This window comes from Lygodium microphyllum, chromosome 22 (assembly GCF_053477565.2).
Source record: "Lygodium microphyllum isolate KBCC chromosome 22, Lygodium_microphyllum_v1.1.10, whole genome shotgun sequence".
Lineage (NCBI taxonomy): Eukaryota > Viridiplantae > Streptophyta > Polypodiopsida > Schizaeales > Lygodiaceae > Lygodium > Lygodium microphyllum.
This window is the reverse complement of record NC_141156.1, coordinates 1,195,766-1,213,625: the sequence shown is the minus strand read 5'-3', so window position 1 is coordinate 1,213,625 and position 17,860 is coordinate 1,195,766. Positions and strand designations below refer to the sequence as shown.

At 42.1% G+C, this 17,860-nt stretch overlaps 1 protein-coding gene across 1 annotated transcript in view; it reads left to right on the top strand.

Annotated features, from left to right (window-relative positions):
- Positions 1–17,860, top strand: part of LOC148016823 (dihydrolipoyllysine-residue acetyltransferase component 2 of pyruvate dehydrogenase complex, mitochondrial-like) — a 97,515-nt gene that overhangs the window by 19,728 nt on the left and 59,927 nt on the right. Inside the window, exons 2-3 of the mRNA XM_087662535.1 lie at positions 14,596–14,709; positions 15,310–15,438. Of these exons, the coding sequence (XP_087518661.1) occupies positions 14,607–14,709; positions 15,310–15,438 (232 nt within the window). The 5' untranslated portion in view covers positions 14,596–14,606. The remainder of the gene's footprint in view (positions 1–14,595; positions 14,710–15,309; positions 15,439–17,860) is intronic.

The following is a 17,860-nucleotide window of genomic DNA, read 5'->3' as shown; positions in this document are numbered from 1 at the left end:
TGCCGAACCCACCACCGGTCTTTGCCTTCATTGGAGTGGAGGATCTTTGGCACTGTTTGAGGAGATCTAGCTTTGATACCATGTCAAAAGATGATGTACCAGTGAGATAGTAGGGATTGCGGGGAGGAACACGGAGTGAACTCGGTAAACACTGAGAATAGAAGAGAAGAGAGAAGAAACTCTAATGAATGGAATGATGAAGATTTGAATCATGGAGTGAATGTGATATAGGGAACAAGGGTGCCGTAACACAAGGAAGATGATGAAGATAGCCATGAACCACGAACCACGAACCACAAACCGCAATGTCCTAAAGGGGTGTGAGGGCAGTGGAGAGGTTGGAGAGAAGAGGTGATGGACTGAATGAATTAGCCGTGAAGAATGAGTGATAGAGGCAGCCTATAAATAGACAAGAGACTATCTAGGGTGGCGCCTGGAGGGAGAGCGCTGGTTGTCTAGGGTGGTGTCCCACTGTGTGCACCTAGCCCCTTTTTGGGGCTGTCCACTGTGAAACCTTGAATGTAAAACACAACCCTAAACATAAAAGGTAAAACACAAAACTACGGGTGAAGTTTAGGCCCTTTTTACGTCATAGATAACATCAAAGCGGTGCGGAAACCAAGATACGACTCTTGAAGAGAGTTTAGTGTGATATTCACCAATTTTGACATCTTGAATAATTTCATCAATATTGAGTAGCTGCTCATGCAAATCTTGTATGTGAGTAAGGTTATTTGTCATACTATCACCCTCATTCACGTTCACATTGGCCACTCTTTGGGAAGATAGGATATCTTGGTCTCATTGTGGACTGTAAACATACGCTCAAGTATGTCTCATGTTGATTTTGAGGTCTAACAAGATTGAATGTGTGGAATAATTGCCCTTTTATTATTGACAAGGCAATCAAAGAAAGATCTTGTGCATTCTTTGAATCCCATTTCCTTTGAATCCTCTATAGAGAGAAAGGATCTTGTGCATTCTTTGAATCCCATTTCCTTTGAATCCTCTATAGAGAGAAAGTAGGGGTAGCAGCAACTGTGAAGATATGCTAGGGTTTGCATTGAGGAAACATAGCATGTATGGTCAAGTTTGAAATACAAAGACTCAGACAGTGATAAGCAAAACTCAAACCTAAATGCAAAACACAAAAACACAAACACAAATACAAACAAAGTGAGAAGGAAAACTCTGAAGTGAATGAATCAATGCAGTAAATGAATGTAAGTGTACAGAATGCTCAAGGGCAAAGCAATACATTGTTGGAGTGTGACATCCACCCGAGACGGATCTTGAGTGCTGTAACTACTAGTTGGAAATGAGAGAGTGCTGAATAATGAAGGGCAGCAGGCTGGTCACGAAAACACAGCAGACAGAGGCCGAAATCTGGTAAATGGAGCAATGTACCACCAAAGAAGGCTGAAAACTGATCACTTGAGGCAAAGAACTCTTAGGAGACAACATGCGAGGTGTTTGCTAATGCAAGTGTGTTGGATAGAAAAAATACACGTACTACAGCAGTCACTAAGTGGGAGAGATGGTAGCAGCCTATTGCCTTGCACCATATGCTGAAAATGCAGATTGATCAGGTGCTATGCTGACATAGCTGAGAGACCTCCAAATAGCAAGGCGATGGGTGAAAACAAGCTGCCCAGGGCTAGGTAGTGATGGGCTGGAATCGGTGATGGTTGGATAGTAGATTGTAAGTGGCTGATGGCTGAAATTTGCACGGTAGAGTGAGAAACCTGCACAAAAGGGTAAGACTGAATGGTGGGCAGCTTGTCTATTTATAGGTGTTGAAGGGTACCCCAAAAATTAGGGTTTTGGGGAACCATTGAAACTCCCTTGAATTGCGCAACACCAATTTTGCACTGTTTTAGGGCTATTTGAAAATGCTATTCAATTGTAAAGCATGTTTTAGCTTAATAGTAGTAGTAGCAGCAATGTGTCCTCTAGCGTTATACTGAGGTGTTTGAGGTGCTAGACCTCTTGGTTGCTGCAAGCCACTTGTAACGTAGTCCCACAAGTCCTTCGCAACAAGAAGGTTGCGGACTAGAAAACTCCGTAACGGGTAGTTTGAGCCATCAAGTTTGTCCTTCTGAGTGAGGACACCAAGAATGCTGCTTTGATCATTATTCCCCTAACGTTCCATGCTATCAGTAATGAACAAAAATTTGTAGCCAAATACTTCAGTGCTGAATTATAGTGTGTGTACTCCTCAGAGTACCAAAAATCCCCACGGGATTAAGAAACAAGTACCAAATTGTCACATAAATGCCAAAGTGTGCACAATGTCACCTAAATCAGCACTCAGCCAAGAAATAACAGCAATGCATTGTTGTACAATACTTGCCTTGAAATACATGCCCACGAGTACAAATTACAATAATTTAATGGTGATTCTCACCAAATTTTTTTGAAATTTTCCAAATTTTTTTTTCTCAATCTGATTGTAGCAACAATTAAATGCTACTATACGGCTTGTTTCTTGCCTTGGAGTGCATGTAGGGCATAAGTCCCAAATTTCTTCTTGAAATTTCAAAGAAATTGAAGAAACTTATATGATGATGTGTGAATGTGCCCTCAGAGCATACTTGCCAAGAAACTTGTTTCATAAGGTTAGCAAACTCGTTTTTGTTAGCAGATATGTCAGCTCATGTTGAGTCTGCGCATATAGAGGCTTGGGACATTAATTACGATATTTAGGCATTTTATTTGTGCCATTTTATGGTCATATTGAGCATTTATTGCTGGCCGACCAGATCACATTGAAGACATATTTTTGTCCTATATATTCAGACTACTCCTCCTCACTGAGTGACTCATCTACCATCACACGTGTGGAGACTCCGTGGAAAGGAGCTAGTTTCGGTTCCCACACAGCCAGTGACTCACCGTTGTATGTGATTGTCTCGTGTTGGATATATGGATTCCATTTCCTGAGCATACATCTAAGTTCTCATCTGTATTGTGTTCTTCAGTGTTCTTTCTTTCCCTTTCTCTTTTGTCTTGTGTTTCAGCAGTTTATTGCAGTATAGGTTTATGCTTCCATTGTTGCTCCACTTCTGACATGGTATCAGATTTCAGGTTCTATGCTCCTGTTGTATTTTCTTTGCTGATTTTAGGAGTGTTTTGACCATTGCTGATGAGGCGTTTGCCACTCCAATATGGCGACTTGTTTTACTTGCGCATATCCGTACGGCTTGCATCAGCCCCTCTCCTGCTTGCGTGGCAGTTCCAGCGTGCATTTTGGTGTTTTTACATCTCCTCCTGGCTGGGCGATTGCATTATAGATTTTGGTGAATATTGTATGTGAACTTTCATTTTCTGCAGTCTGTGCTTGTGGTTTAGCTGTGTTCCCTCTCCAAATACTTTCTTTTCTCTCCTTCTCTTTTAAATCCTCTACAGATGGCTCTTCTGTGCACATCCACTGATAAGTTACATGGATCTGATTATCTTACATGGAGTGTTGTGATGAAGGCTTGGTTTATACAAAAGCGGTTATGGTACGTGGTTTGCGGAGCTATTGAACGTTCTCAATGGCCTTCTCTTGTTCCAGTTGATTTTGACGAAGACAACCACGAAGAAGGTGTGCTTACATGGGATTTTGATGGCGCACGCACTTACTCGGCCTTGCTTCGATGTATTTCTAAGGAAGTCCTCCTGGTAGCTACCTGCAGAACATCTTCTGAAGTATGGATGAAGTTGCAACTACTGTTCGCGACACCTTCCACCATGAGGCCAGCTACTCTTTATGAATAACTCCAACAAATTTCATTCAAGGCCAAATATACTATCTAGTCTTTTCTACTTCGTGTGACCCAATTCCAAGACCAACGAGGGCAGCTACTCTTTATGGAAAGCTCCAACAAATTTCATTCAAGGCCAAAGAAACTATGCAGTCTTTTCTACTTCGTGTGACCCAAATCCAAGACCAGCTTCAGCAAATGGAGTCTGTCCTTCTAGAGGCTCATCTTATTGGACTCATATTCTCCAAACTCCCTCCGGTGTTCGATGGAGTGGCAAATGCCTTGAGGGCGCATACATCATTGACTCTTGTCAGTTTTACACATATAACCTCCATGCTGCTTGAGCATGAGGCATGATTGCGGTTACAAGGAGAGGCTTTCATCAGGTTCTAGTGAGGCTCTTGTAGCTTCCGAGAGGGGTTTAAAGAGGAAGAAGTCAAAGACCTAGTGTTATCACTATGGGAGGAAATGTCATTTATAGAAGGACTTCCAAGAGTTAGCGGCTTCCAGGAAGAAGAAGGAGAAGAAGATGATGTGAGATGTGGACTCCTTCGACGAGTTCTCATGTGCCTCAGACTCAGACTCCGATCCTCTGGTCAAGGAGAAGTCCAAGGCACGGAAAGGATCAGCTTCTATGGATTGTCAGAAGGGCTTAATGGCTTCTTCCTCAACTGCTTTCTAGTGGTGGTGATGATAGTATTCCTCACGACTTTCCAGTGCCAGAGAGTGAGTGTGAGAGGGTGGTGAGATGGGGCAACTATGGCTAATCTATACATCTATACAGATGTATAGGATCCAGAGAGAGACTTCCCTGATGCATTGATTGAAGTTTGGTAGGTTCAAATCTTGGAGCTAGGATTGACATCTAGGTTCATAATGGGCTGTTTTTTTAACAGAGAACGGGTTTGGTTCCTAGTCATGAGCTCACATGAGGCGACACTTTGGCGGTTTGGCCAAAGGCGAGTGTAACGTGTCCCCTAGAATCATCCCGGACACGTCTTAGCAGTCCATCGGAAAGGATGTCTAGAAAGCTCCGCCCGGCACTCCCATGGAATGTTACGGGACTTGCGATCTAGGTCTTCCCGCGTCTGCCACGTAGCGGAAGTATCCTGGCCGTTCCCACTTAGGATCGACCTGAATTTGGGTTTTCCTGTTTGGTCATTACCTAGCAGCAACTAGCGTCAGACCCGAGCGAACTACTTTACGCAGAAACGCCAGGTCCGAAGCGGAATCACGCTGCACTTGGTTCAAGGAGAATGGGAACGAGAGGGATGCAAAACTCAACCACTCTGCCATAAGGCATAGTCCCATTCCGTTCCCCTAAAACAGCGTAAATTAGGTAAAACATAATTCTCGGTCATTGCTTTCGATGAACCTCCCGCTGCTCTTCGAGATTTTTGAGAAAAGTTCCCGGCTAACCGGGACCACCCATCCGTAGGACGGACCCATGGTCCATCCTCCGCACTTTCCTCGGTTTGTTTTAGTTATGTAATTACCTAACACATTAATTTTACATATAACAAACAGCTTCTTTGATTACCCCTGTTAAACACTGGTTCCTTCACGTAATCTTATCACGTGACATAGAAAAACAATGTCAAACAACTTCTTTATTATCATTTTATCCTTTTATCTTTGAAATACAAGGAGTTCCGCCCGTAGGCTTGTTCATAATCCGCCCGAAGGCTATCCAGTAATCTGCTAGGGATCACTAATCCAAGTTTCTGCCCGTAGACTAGTATGCGGGCCTCGAGATCCAATCCCGAGTCACGTTAGCCTCTTGTGCAGGACCCGGAAGGCGAGGGATTTACGGCCAGAGCCCCCCCTGGCACCCAAGCGTCCTCCTGCTCCAAGTAGAACTCAACGGAGAGACCTCTCACGGCGGGTTCGGTCCACGTTCCCGGCGTGGTCAACAACCCCCTTGGTTAGGGTCAGGTAGGCAGTCGGGGGTAACTGAAGCTGCCTCTCCCTTCAGGCCTTCAACCTGAAGTATTTAGATATCTTTTCATCCTTTAGTTCATTGAGCAAACAATGCAAACAGTGCTTTCTAAACTGTTACAAGCACAATCAATTTTAGCTGGCAAACTGTTAAGGAGTGACTCCTTCTCTCCGAATGCAACCCGCATTCGATCCGGAATCAATTGCAACTTGGCAAGATTCCTATCGTCCTTGGGTTAGTGTCATACCCTGCCAATACTTTAGTTTTTGTTTATGGTAGATTCCGGCGACCATGTCGCTTTAGTTTATTGACTAATCATTTGCGTCCAAGCAAATACCTAGCTTCCCTTAACTTGACAAATTTTCCCTAATGAGGATAGAGTAAGAGGATGACTACCCTTTCCCCTTGCAAGTTAAACTCACGCAAGAACCTGCCAACCTTAATCCACGGAATGGCAAAACTTCTTACGATCAACCCGCAAGGCTAAGTGACGTTGCAATTTACTGCACAAGTGTCGCCTCCATTCCAAGAGATCATTTCGCCTAATGAATGGCGTATTCAGGTCACGGAATTAACTTCAGACGAGAAGGAGGATTTAGGGTGTCTTTTTACCCACCCCATCCTTAGTTTCACTAAATCGACAACGTTTAGTCCTAGGGATCCAACTCAATTCGAGTTTCATCATTTTGAACGCTTGGTCCTTAAGGTAGGAATCCTAGATTATTGTTTACATGAGCATCCAATTAGCTCAACATTTTTGGGAATATGGTTAGGACTATTGGGTTTGAAGGTTTCGACTTAGCGACAATGGGAAAACTTGGCCGAATCCTTAACGTGCTAATCCCTAGTTAATGTTTGGGGTATCTATCGTATTGACTGAACCATACCCATGTGAATCCTTTGTGACTAGGTGATTTGGGTAATTCACTATGCTTGTCTCGCGACAAGGATGAATCCTTCCTAGAGATAATAAAGTAGATCTAAAGGAGGAAAAATAGTTGCAACTACCGCAATACATGTAAACATGTGATTCATTGCTTCTACGCATCACATGGTTCACAATAACTCTATCTTTCCTTGGTATAGTAAAAATGCATGATAATCTGGGTACTAACTTTCCTAGGACCTACTAGGACTTACATCAAATAACCATGCCTACAACCTTGTTGTCTACACTTTAGAATCTCATGCTTTGATAAACCATGCGACCTTTCTTAAATACGGCTCCTGATGAATGAAATTTCTGCATGATGACTATGCAACACACAACTTTTCCCTAGCTACAATGTAGTTAATGAAGTTCATACCAAACTAAAGCTAGTGTTAACTTATTCCATGTTACATGCTACTTGCAAGTCCATAAGATCATTTTCGTACTCTTCTATTTCTTTTCGGATAATATCTTATGGGTGTTAACTTTTCCTCATGAATCATTACAAGGAAGATGTTGCCTAAAATGCGGCACACGCTTATTCCCACCATGTCTAGTAACCAAATGCACTTATCAATTTCATTTCTTTGCCCTATATGTTTAGAGTCATTACTTTGATAATGTTCCAAAATAGCAACATGCAGCTAGTCTTCTAAGGCGGACAACTCTGGAAATGCAACTGTTTCAATTTCATGACATGCATCAACCTTGTCTAATGTTTAAAGAGATAATTTATCAAATGTATTTTTAACGCTGCCACATGCATTAAAAATAAGCGTAAAATGCATTCTCCCTTATGGAATTAAGCGTGCCTAAACATTTCTTTGTGTGAGAATAAACTCGAAAAAACCTGGACTTGTGGGCTCGGGGAGATATCCACTTGAATGCTTGGAGATGAACCTCCCGCAGGCGCACTTTGTGACTTTTTTGGGGCCATCGCAGGCGTGGTTTCGGCTTCTGGTTTGCCTTTGCGGTCTATGAATTGACTTGCCTTGGTATGCAGCCTCTAGACCTTTGCCTTTTTCCCTTGTACGCAGGAGATTCCTTTGCGGGACTTTGGATAAATGGTGCTTGGGGAAGAGGGCTTTATGAGTTCTTTAGGAAAAACCGGGTGGCTAGGAATGGGTTCACGGATGGCTTGTGGCCTTTGAAGTCTAATTACGGGAAGCCTCTTACGAAGGATCTTGCGGAAGGCTTTATAGCTTCTTCCTCTTCTCTTCAAAGTCCCGGGGGGGGGGGGGGTATGAATGGACTTATGGGGATCTAGTGGGAAGGGGGCTTAAGAAAGCCCCCTTAGAAGCTTCTTAAGAAGCTTCTAGGCTTCTGCAGCAACGTCGGGGGGGGGGGGGGTCGTGATCAAGGCGAGGTGGTGCCTTGGTATGCAGCCTCCAGACCTTTGCCTTTTTCCCTCGTACGCAGGAGATTCCTTTGCGGGACTTTGGATAAATGGTGCTTGGGGAAGAGGGCTTTATGAGTTCTTTAGGAAAAACCGGGTGGCTAGGAATGGGTTCACGGATGGCTTGTGGCCTTTGAAGTCTAATTACAGGAAGCCTCTTACGAAGGATCTTGCGGAAGGCTTTATAGCTTCTTCCTCTTCTCTTCAAAGTCCCGGGGGGGGGGGGGGGTATGAATGGACTTATGGGGATCTAGTGGGAAGGGGGCTTAAGAAAGCCCCCTTAGAAGCTTCTCAAGAAGCTTCTAGGCTTCTGCAACGACGTCGGGGGGGGGGGGGGGGTCGTGATCAAGGCGAGGTGGCGGCGGGCTGTGGCGGCCTGGCGGACCGTGGCGGCGGACTATGGCGGCTGGCGGCTTCTTGCACGGCGGTGACGGCACCCTGGTCTCCCTCCTTTCCCCAACGGCGGGGCAGCAGCGTCCCCTCCTCCCTCTCACAGCACCGTCCCTTTTTCCTTTTCTCTTCTCTCCCTAACGGGAGTTCATATAGGCAAGGGGGGGGAGGGAAGAGAAAGCCTCCACACACGTGGCCAGTGCATGGGTTCCCCCCCTCCCATGCAGGCCACGACTCATCCATGGGCCATCCCCCCACACTCCCTCTTCTCCAGCCATGCATTGGCTGGGGAAAAGGGATTAAAGTAAAAAAATTTGCCTTGAATATTCAAAATTGCCCCTCCCAAGAGGGTGTTTACGCGGGAATTTCGATTTTGAACCTCGGCTTGCTTTTTCCAATGCGAATGGTCTCGATTTCTCACGTGCAGGTTACACATTATACTACCGGTAGATCCAATATGTGGGATAACCTTTGTACAAGGTTTACGCAGTGTGCGGGAAGTCAATATTTACGGTACGCAGTGTGCGGGAAGTCAATATTCACGGTTGGGAATATTACAGCGAGGAATCCATGGTCACATATGTTCTAGATGCATTTTTGACAGGATGGTCATGTATGCTACTAAGAGACATTGAGATAAATACAAAGATATGCTGTGATCTTCTCTATTTTCAGGAGGTGTTACGATTGACATCGACATCATGTTCTCTCCAAGGCACCTTGTTGGTGGATTGGTCACCCAATACTTGGGTATCCATGGTTCTACTTGGTGGTTCTTGTAAAAAAGATGGATCTAGAGCATGGCAAGAGCTATGGAGGTTGGAGATGAATATAAGACTCATGATGACATAGACAATGGACTGACTGTTACACAAGTGAATTAGGTTGCAAGATGGAAGCTTGGACTCGTAAACACAATCTTGTGTAAGAGACTGACAATGACAATGACACTAATTGAAAGAAGAAAGCATCATGATATATTGCATTTAACTTTTGAAAGTGATAGTCAAGTACAATGCTTTATAGTAGTTGGATAGTAGCATTCTGCCTCATTGTGCTGATGGGATTCAGGGTATCTCTTCTTGGAGCATACATCATTTGTTATATCTTTCAACACCTTCTCTTAAATGATGAGTTTCTACATTTGCTGGCTTTTGTCTTCCCCCTTACATGATGACATGGTCCGGGAGACTAGCTCATAGGTAGCCTAGTCAAGTTAAAGCTTGAAACTTTACATCTTTGGTAAGGGTTAAAAAAAGAAGAAGCAAATACACTAAGAGAAAAATCCACTTTGGAAAAACACAAGATCCATTATGGGAAATATAATTTCTTCAAAACAATTTGTAAGAGTTGTCGATAGCGGAAGCATCTTCTTCATCTTCTTTATTCATGAACCGATTTTGATGGTTACCATTCTCCACGTGTTGTGCTCTATGGCCTATGGAAACATTCACTGGCATCTTCTTCATCTTCTTCATTCATGAACCGATTTTGATGGTTACCATTTTGCACATGTTGTGCTCTATGGCCTGTGGAAACATTCACTGGCAATGTGCCCAGTCTTATCACAATAATGATATGTGACATGATCCTTGTTATTGGTGTTGAATCCTTGTCCACGTCCTTTTGCTCCATAAGTTCCCTTGGTGTACAAGAGATTGTCCTTGGAGATGGACTCTTTTGCATCATTGTTTTTAAGTTTACTTTCTCCATCAAGTAGAGAATGGTCAATGTCTTTGAGTGAGAGATTATGAACATTACTTGGGGTAGACACAAGGTTCTCATATGGTTCTTGATTTACACTCGCTAGTAGCATCGCTATGGTTTCATCCTCATTTATGTTCTTATTTAAAGTTGCAAGTTGAGTTTTTAGGCTCTTAAACTTGTTAATGTGCATGGTCATAGAAGAACTATCCTTTACATTTAGCTTATAGAACTGCATGAGTAATTTTACTTTTGAGTTTTTAGCTTGAGTTCCAAAGATCCTGTCAAGCTCATCCCATGCTTTTCTTGCATCTTTGATACTGGAGATATGGTGCAATACATTGTTAGATAGTCCCCAGGCAATGATGCCTAAAGCTTTGCTGTTCATCTTTTTTCACTCTTTTGTCTTAACTGGACTTTTTTAATGAACTCGTCTTCATCATCTTTCTTCTTGCTATCTGCATCTCCTGTATCATCAAATAGATTCTAGAGGTCTTTTCTCATGAGATGGTACATTGTCTTTTCTTTCCAGGCGTGAAAGCCTTTACCATTGAATTTCGCTATTTGCTCAAGTTTAGACATTTTGATGGAGGTCTTACCGCGAGTATACTCGGGCAGTGTCTATCCTTTTATAATGAGATTGAGGCATACAAGGGATTTAGTCAGTTGGGCATTCCGCATTAAAAAAATCTTCATGTTTGTCATTGTGAAACCAGTCTTCCTTCCGTGGATGGGTGGTAAATCCCTGATTACAACTTAACTAGAGCAGCAAACAATAAATACAAATCTTGGACAATGCACACCCGATTGGCCCCAAAATTGGCACCCCTTTCGATATTTCTTTAGCTTTATTGAAGAAGAATTGATTTATAATGGGATTCTCCCGATCCCCTTCGCAATCCAAACTCCCCTTACTGTCCAAAGTGACTAACAAGGTTTCAATTTATTTTGCCCCTTGATTCGGACACTTAATTGGCCTTCACCCACTTCATAGATGATGGAAATGCCCCAAATTCAATGGTTGGTTGGTCCTTCATTTGAATTTAGCTGAAATTCAAATTCAGCCTTGAAAAATCCAAGTCTTGGAGCTTCTAATTTTTGGCACGCTTCTTGAGGCCGTTACTAAACCCTAATTTTTGCTGTAAATTAGTGTTTACACCAGATAAATTTGTAATTTCTCAGTCTCCAAGGGTCCAAATGCTGAGATCTTTAGAGCAAGGTTGTGAAATGGTTGGGAGATGAGAGAGAAAGTTGGATGCAATTGCCTAGCTGTGTAGGGTTTGAAATTGCAATCGCCTTCTCAAAACTCACTTGTGGCGGGCTGAAATGGCCGAAAATAGGCTGGCCATGGCTGCTCATAGCTCTCCCACATTTGCTATAGCAAGAATGATCTCGTGTTTTCTCTTCTTCAGTCTTTTACTAGCATGTATAGGCAAGTTTTCCAAGTAGCAGCCTTTTCAAATGGTTTTTTCAATATTATTCATCATTAAATATTAAATAAAAAATTATTTCAGTGCCTAGAAAAATAATCTTACTGGCCAATAATTAAATTGGCTAGGCATCCTCCACTCCCAAGTCTCTTTGTGCCATCTTCGACCATTAGATTGGCATTAGGCCACATCTCTAGTATCACCAATTGACACTTATGGCCAAATGAATGATCTAAGTCAACAATTGATACCAGATACCACCAAGTACCTGTGCAACATAAGTTATAACAACTTTTGCCATTGACATCCCGTGATTTTCTCGGGTCCGAAGCTTGTAAATTTACTTCAACCCCAGTTGCAACTCATATGTGCAACATTTACTTAATCATGTGATTAAAAATTAATCCACATGTTAAGTGAGGTTTCAAAAATACATGTCCTCATGACACATATCAAGAACTGAGGTAAATCCAACAAATGAGTTGTTCTTGAATGCTATAAGAATACAAGTGGCAAGAAGCACTAGGTTAGTATCAAGAGATACTAGCTTGATGTCAAGCTTTATGATGCTTGATTTTAGGTGGTTTTCTTGATCTTTTGGTGGACTGCTTGAGTTGTGGTGGGTTGCTCCAAATCTTCTTTTTGAGGTTTGCTTGTTGGAAACTTCAGATTTGAGTGAGAGAACCTTCAGTGTGTTGGAACCAGTGACAAAATGAAGTGGAAAAGAGCTTGAAGAGTACTTGGCTATGGAGTCTCTGCTTAGGGTTTTCTCCAGATTTGGTTTTTTGCTTGTAGAAGGAGCCCTAGTACATCATTTGAAGAATCCTCTGGTGGGGAGAGAGCTCATAGAATGGGCTTGAAATGCCCTTTACTCGTAGGATGTATCGCAGCGTGTAGAGGTAGATTAAGCCTTACGATAGTAAATAGGCGCAAATATGGCAGCGAAGATGAAATCATGCAGTGTTGGCTGCTCCGTGCATCAATCGACTCAATCTTTGTGATGGGATGAAGTGCTTGGATTGTAGAGCAACTCCTAGAAGAAATCAAGTTGAGATATGGCTTGTAGAGAGAGTTATGAAAGCTCCAAGTGTTGCTGGGTCTAGTCTGACTATGGCAGACAAGAAGGTAAAGTGGAGCTAGAGGTGGGAAATGAAACCATGAACTAACAATGAAGTGACCCGAGGTAAAGAGAGAGTGGAGGAGTAGAGTGGAGCTAAGCCATGCTCACTTGAGCTCTGATACCATGTCAAAAAGACGGATCTAGAGCATGGTAGGAGCTATAGAGGTTGGAAGATGAATACAAGACTATGATGACATAGAGAATGGTGAATTAGGTTCAAAGATGGAAAGCTTGTACTCATAAACACAATCTTGTGTAAGAGACTACCAATGACAATGACACTAACAGAAAGAAGAAAGCATTATGATATATTGCATTTAACTCTTGAAAGTGATAGTCAAGTACAATGCTTTATAGTAGTTGGATAGTAGCATTCTGCCTCACTGTGCCTATGGGATTCATGGCATCTCTTCCTGGAGCGTACATCATTTGTCATATCTTTCAACAGTTCTATGCTGTATGGTTTATGATTCATTCTCATTGTACCATTGTATTGTATCAGATCACCCATGATCTGAGAGAGGGCGTTAGCGGATATGTGAGCTTATGTGTGAGTTTGTGTATGCAGAGGCTGGGGACATTATGTAAGATATTTAGGCATTTTTATTTGTGTCATTTTATGGTCATATTGAGCATTTTTTGTTGGCGGACCAGCATTAAATGCTTGCCGACCTGATTATATTGAGGACATATTTTTTTCCTATATATTCAGGCTCTTCCTCTACACTCAGTGATTCATGTGCCATCACACGTGGAGACTACGTGAAGACAGGAGCCAATGCCAGTGTCCACGCAGCGAGTGACTCACTGTTATATGTGACTATCTCGTGCTGGATATATGGATTCCATTTCCCGAGCATACATCTGAGTTCTCATCAGTATTGTGTTTTTTCTTTCCCTTTCTCTTTTGTCTTGTGTTTCAGCAGTTCATTACAACGTATGTTTCGCTTCCATTGTTGCTCCACTTTTGACGGTTTCATAGCTGGGCGTTTTAGACACCCATGAAACACCTATTTTAAATTTCCAAAAAAGCCCTACTGTGAAAAATGCATTTGAACTTTTGTAATCAATATTTGTCAAAGATTCATTTGACACATTGACATGGACATTGACATTGATTGCAAGAATTTTTATTGAGTAGTTGCTATGATGCATGTAATTTGATGTCTTCTATAACTAAACCTAATATTGTCGTGGATAATGGACCATGATGCATGTATATGTTGATGCTATGTTGGATGCCCATCTGCATTGTATAGGATCATGAATTATGACGAATTACATCATATGAGTCATACTTTATATGTATAAAGTCTCATGATAGTTTTTTTCCATCTCAAATGAAACTTGTTTCTAATGTCTCATCGAGTCTAAGAGCATTTCACAAACCTTTGAAATGGGATATTTCAGAGGGGTCATTTGTTGTTTGACACCTTTAGAAACACTCAAAGGCAATGAAAGGTTCTGCCCGTTTCATATGGCAAAGGGGATATACTGATCAGTGGAATCCTACTGCATTCAGGCATTCGGTGCTGCCCACTGCTTCCTCAAGATGTAGGAAAACTAGTGTACTGGTTGGATTTTTACTAATTTTGGGTTGCTGTGGCGGTGATTTTGTTGTGAGTCCATTCAATTTCCTATGAAGAAGGTTCAAGGGATAATGTTGGTCGCATATGGTGCTGTAGTTGTTCGAGCATTGTTTGATGATTGTGAGTCAGTCTATAGAAGCATTACAACAACTAAGCAGCTTTGGCCCACATGTTCTAGTATCAGATGTGGATGTATATCCAGGCTTCACAATTGTGTTAGCGATTCTTGATGATTCTGAGTGGCAGGAGCTTTGCAATTGAAGTTTTACTTTGTTTCAAATTTTGAGGTTAAAAGAATTCTAACATGGATAGTGAATGTTTTCTGATGGAACCTAATATTTGTGTAGGGATTCTAAAGATGGTGAGGATGAGTGTGCTGAATAATGCACTCAAGAATCTGTATAATGCTGAGAGGCGGGGGAAGCCCTATTCAAAAGCAGCCACTAATTTTTTTACAGTCGGTAAGCACATGCTGCCATTTAATATATAGACAAGGTCCATTTCCATATTTCTGTTCCTTCCTTGGTTGTGATGATACATTTTTGCCATGTATGCTGTCTGAAATTGGGGATGAATGGTTTATCACATCGTTGTTAAACTCAAGCAATTACTTTATACTCCTGTGATTACTTTTCTCAACGTCTCTTTCTTTAGCCCTGTTTGAAACATGTTAAAGTTTTTCCTGAGTTTTTATTGCTATAAAAAATGGAATTTAATTCTGTATATGGTTACTCTGTGACATAGGTCTTGATGTATCCCCTTTTAGTTTTGGTTGCTTATGGTGCTTCAAAAGCTCATGAAGTCGATCCAGCTTTTTCTTTCCTTCTTTGGAGCATGCTGTCTCAATCACTCCCTTAGTGCTCTCGTTTCTCACCTCTGAGTCAGCTTTTTGTGTAGAGATGAATTTTTACATTCTATTTAATTGCATTCAATGATTGATTAGTTATGCACATAGTTTTCCCTCATCAAAGAAAACTTTTGCCTTTGCACACATTGTAAATAACCTTCCCAATGCTTTTTTGGAAATTTTTATTGAAAGTCATTTGTTTGTGCTTGTGTAGGTGGCAGGGGATTAACAAGTTCTTCGTATAAAAACCAAGGCTTGCTATCCCAACTTCACCACTTGCCAAACAGCATAGAGAGAGTCAACATCAGTTTGTTTGAAAGAGGGTGTGCTTTTCTGGGTTCAGGTTTGTGGAAATCTGTAACTGAACTACTATGGATCGCAAGTGAGTTCTGACATTTAGGAAGGTGGTTCAAACAATATAAATGCAATGTTTTTCAAATTTATTTATACATATTGTAGTAATCGTTATGGGTGAACTAATTTCTAAGGTGTGTCACTGTATATGCATGTTGTTCAACTTTTGAGAAATCATTAACAAGCAGTGAATATGTTTTCAGGAAACTGATCGCAAATCAAACATGCATTGATGATCAGAAGCCTAGCAATTGACTTTCATCTCTTGTTTGTGAGCTGAAGTGTTTAGGTCCTCGTTTGTTCTTGTAGCGGAAGTTTAATCAGCTTATCCTATTGGCTAATCTATTCTTCATCCATTTATATGCTTACTTGTACATCTGTCCATGAGTGTATCCAGATTGCATTGCCTCATTGTCTCTCTGAGCTACGTCTGGAAACCGGATGGATGATTTTGATTTTCCACGTGAACTTGTTACTTCAGCTTTCGGACATACATGTGCAAACCTGATGGATAATTTGGATTTTCCACATGAACTTCTTACTTTAGCTTTCAGACAATTGAGGAACACCAACTTAGACTGAATACAATTTTGGACTGCGGGTAAGGCAACAGCTTAGTGTATGGGGTTCCAGTCTTACATCTTTATCAATGGATACACCTTGCATAGCTAGTTTAACCAGAGTTATCAGCACTGTCCCTTGGTCGAGAACTGAGCTTCAGAGCTGAACCAGTGACCATAGTTGCGGTTCATCCACACTTGAAACTGTTCTGTGCAATCTGTACGGTACTACTTGGACGTTTATGATTCCAATGTCAATCTGTTTGAAAATATGGAGTGTTTTTTGCCTGTTGCTGGCTCAAAAAGGGACTGTTCCTGCACAATTTGTGCCAGTTTTTGACATTTTTTTGCTGTTTAAATTTGCACTGGGGGATATTTCAAGATTCATCCCGGTGCTTCCTTTTAAAAGAGGCTGCACATCGCTTATCACCCACCCCTTAGGCACCTGAACTCTCACCTCACTCTACCTCTAACTGTAAGCTTCAACACTATCCTTTTCCTCATTCCTCATTCCTCATTCCTCATTCCTATACCTCTACCTCTGCCTCTAACTGTAAGCTTCAACACTATCCTTTTCCTCATTCCTCATTCCTATACCTCTACCTCTTCCTCTAACTCTTGGCATGGTGAATATTGCACCAGCAGTGAAGAATTTAAATAGAGGGCATGCAGGTAGCCGTAGACAAGTCAACCATGTGCAATGTGAAACTTCCATTAAATTGAAAGTTTACACATTAGAATTAAGTTACATTGAATGCCTTGCCTAGCGGGAATAGAGAGATTGCAATGATAGAAGAGGAAGGAGAAAATTTGCGCTGAACTCCAAAATAATGTTAAATTACAAAGAGGACCAATCAGTCCTTGCACGCAGCCCAAGTCATCGGTGAGGGTATGGGATCAGGTTGATGATGGAAAGCAACATTGGAAGATGGAGAAGGATCCTTGAATGTGGGAGTGTATTGAAACTTGTAGCAGAATTGTGAATTACCAGTCCACATGGGGGAGGCTAGTTATAAATATGCCATGGGCTGAAAACTGGGAGATTGTTGCTAAAATATGCCCAAAGTGTGGCCAATAATTGAGAAAATATTACCACCATCATAAATTCTGGTTGCCCCATGTTGGCCAGCATGTGTTGGGTGTAAAGGCCCTTATGCTACTCTCGTGTATATATTAATTTACACATGTGGACACACCCTTAATGGGTGTAAGTGTACCGTACCTGAAGTATAAACATATTCTTTTATTCTATGTGTGTACCACACTAGTACACACCCATCTCTCGACTCTTAACTCTCTCACTACAGTGAACAGCAGCACACACCTCGATTGATGTGCACATTTCCCCAGTGCTTCCTTTCACACTCTTTATGCTGGTATCAGAGCATTGGAAAATGTGTTTGTGTTCTCGAGGATCGGAACAGGCAGTCATTGTCAGTCTAACCAATAGTCGTGACTAGTAGGCATAGGCAACTGCCAACAGGCAGGCATGACAGTTTGCATCTTGTTGACAATGTTTGCAGCAGGTGCAATCGTGACCAGGCTGGCAACAGTTGTTGATAGTAGGCGCATGTGACAAACAGGTCTGCAGTGCAGTTGACAGCCACGAATTGCAGCAGGTGAGTCAGGCGGCATTTAAAGCAGGTTGATCAACAGCAGGCACCACATCTGATGGACACGCGACCAGCGGTGCAGTCCCAGCAGCTGACACGTGCAGCCAATAGGTCACAAGTCAACAGTTGGGCCATTTGTCATTTTTCTGGCATTTTTTGACAATTTCAAATTCATTCCAGCAAGCAGGCCCCTTGATCATTAACGGGGTTCATGGGCGCAAGCACGGAGCCCAGATTT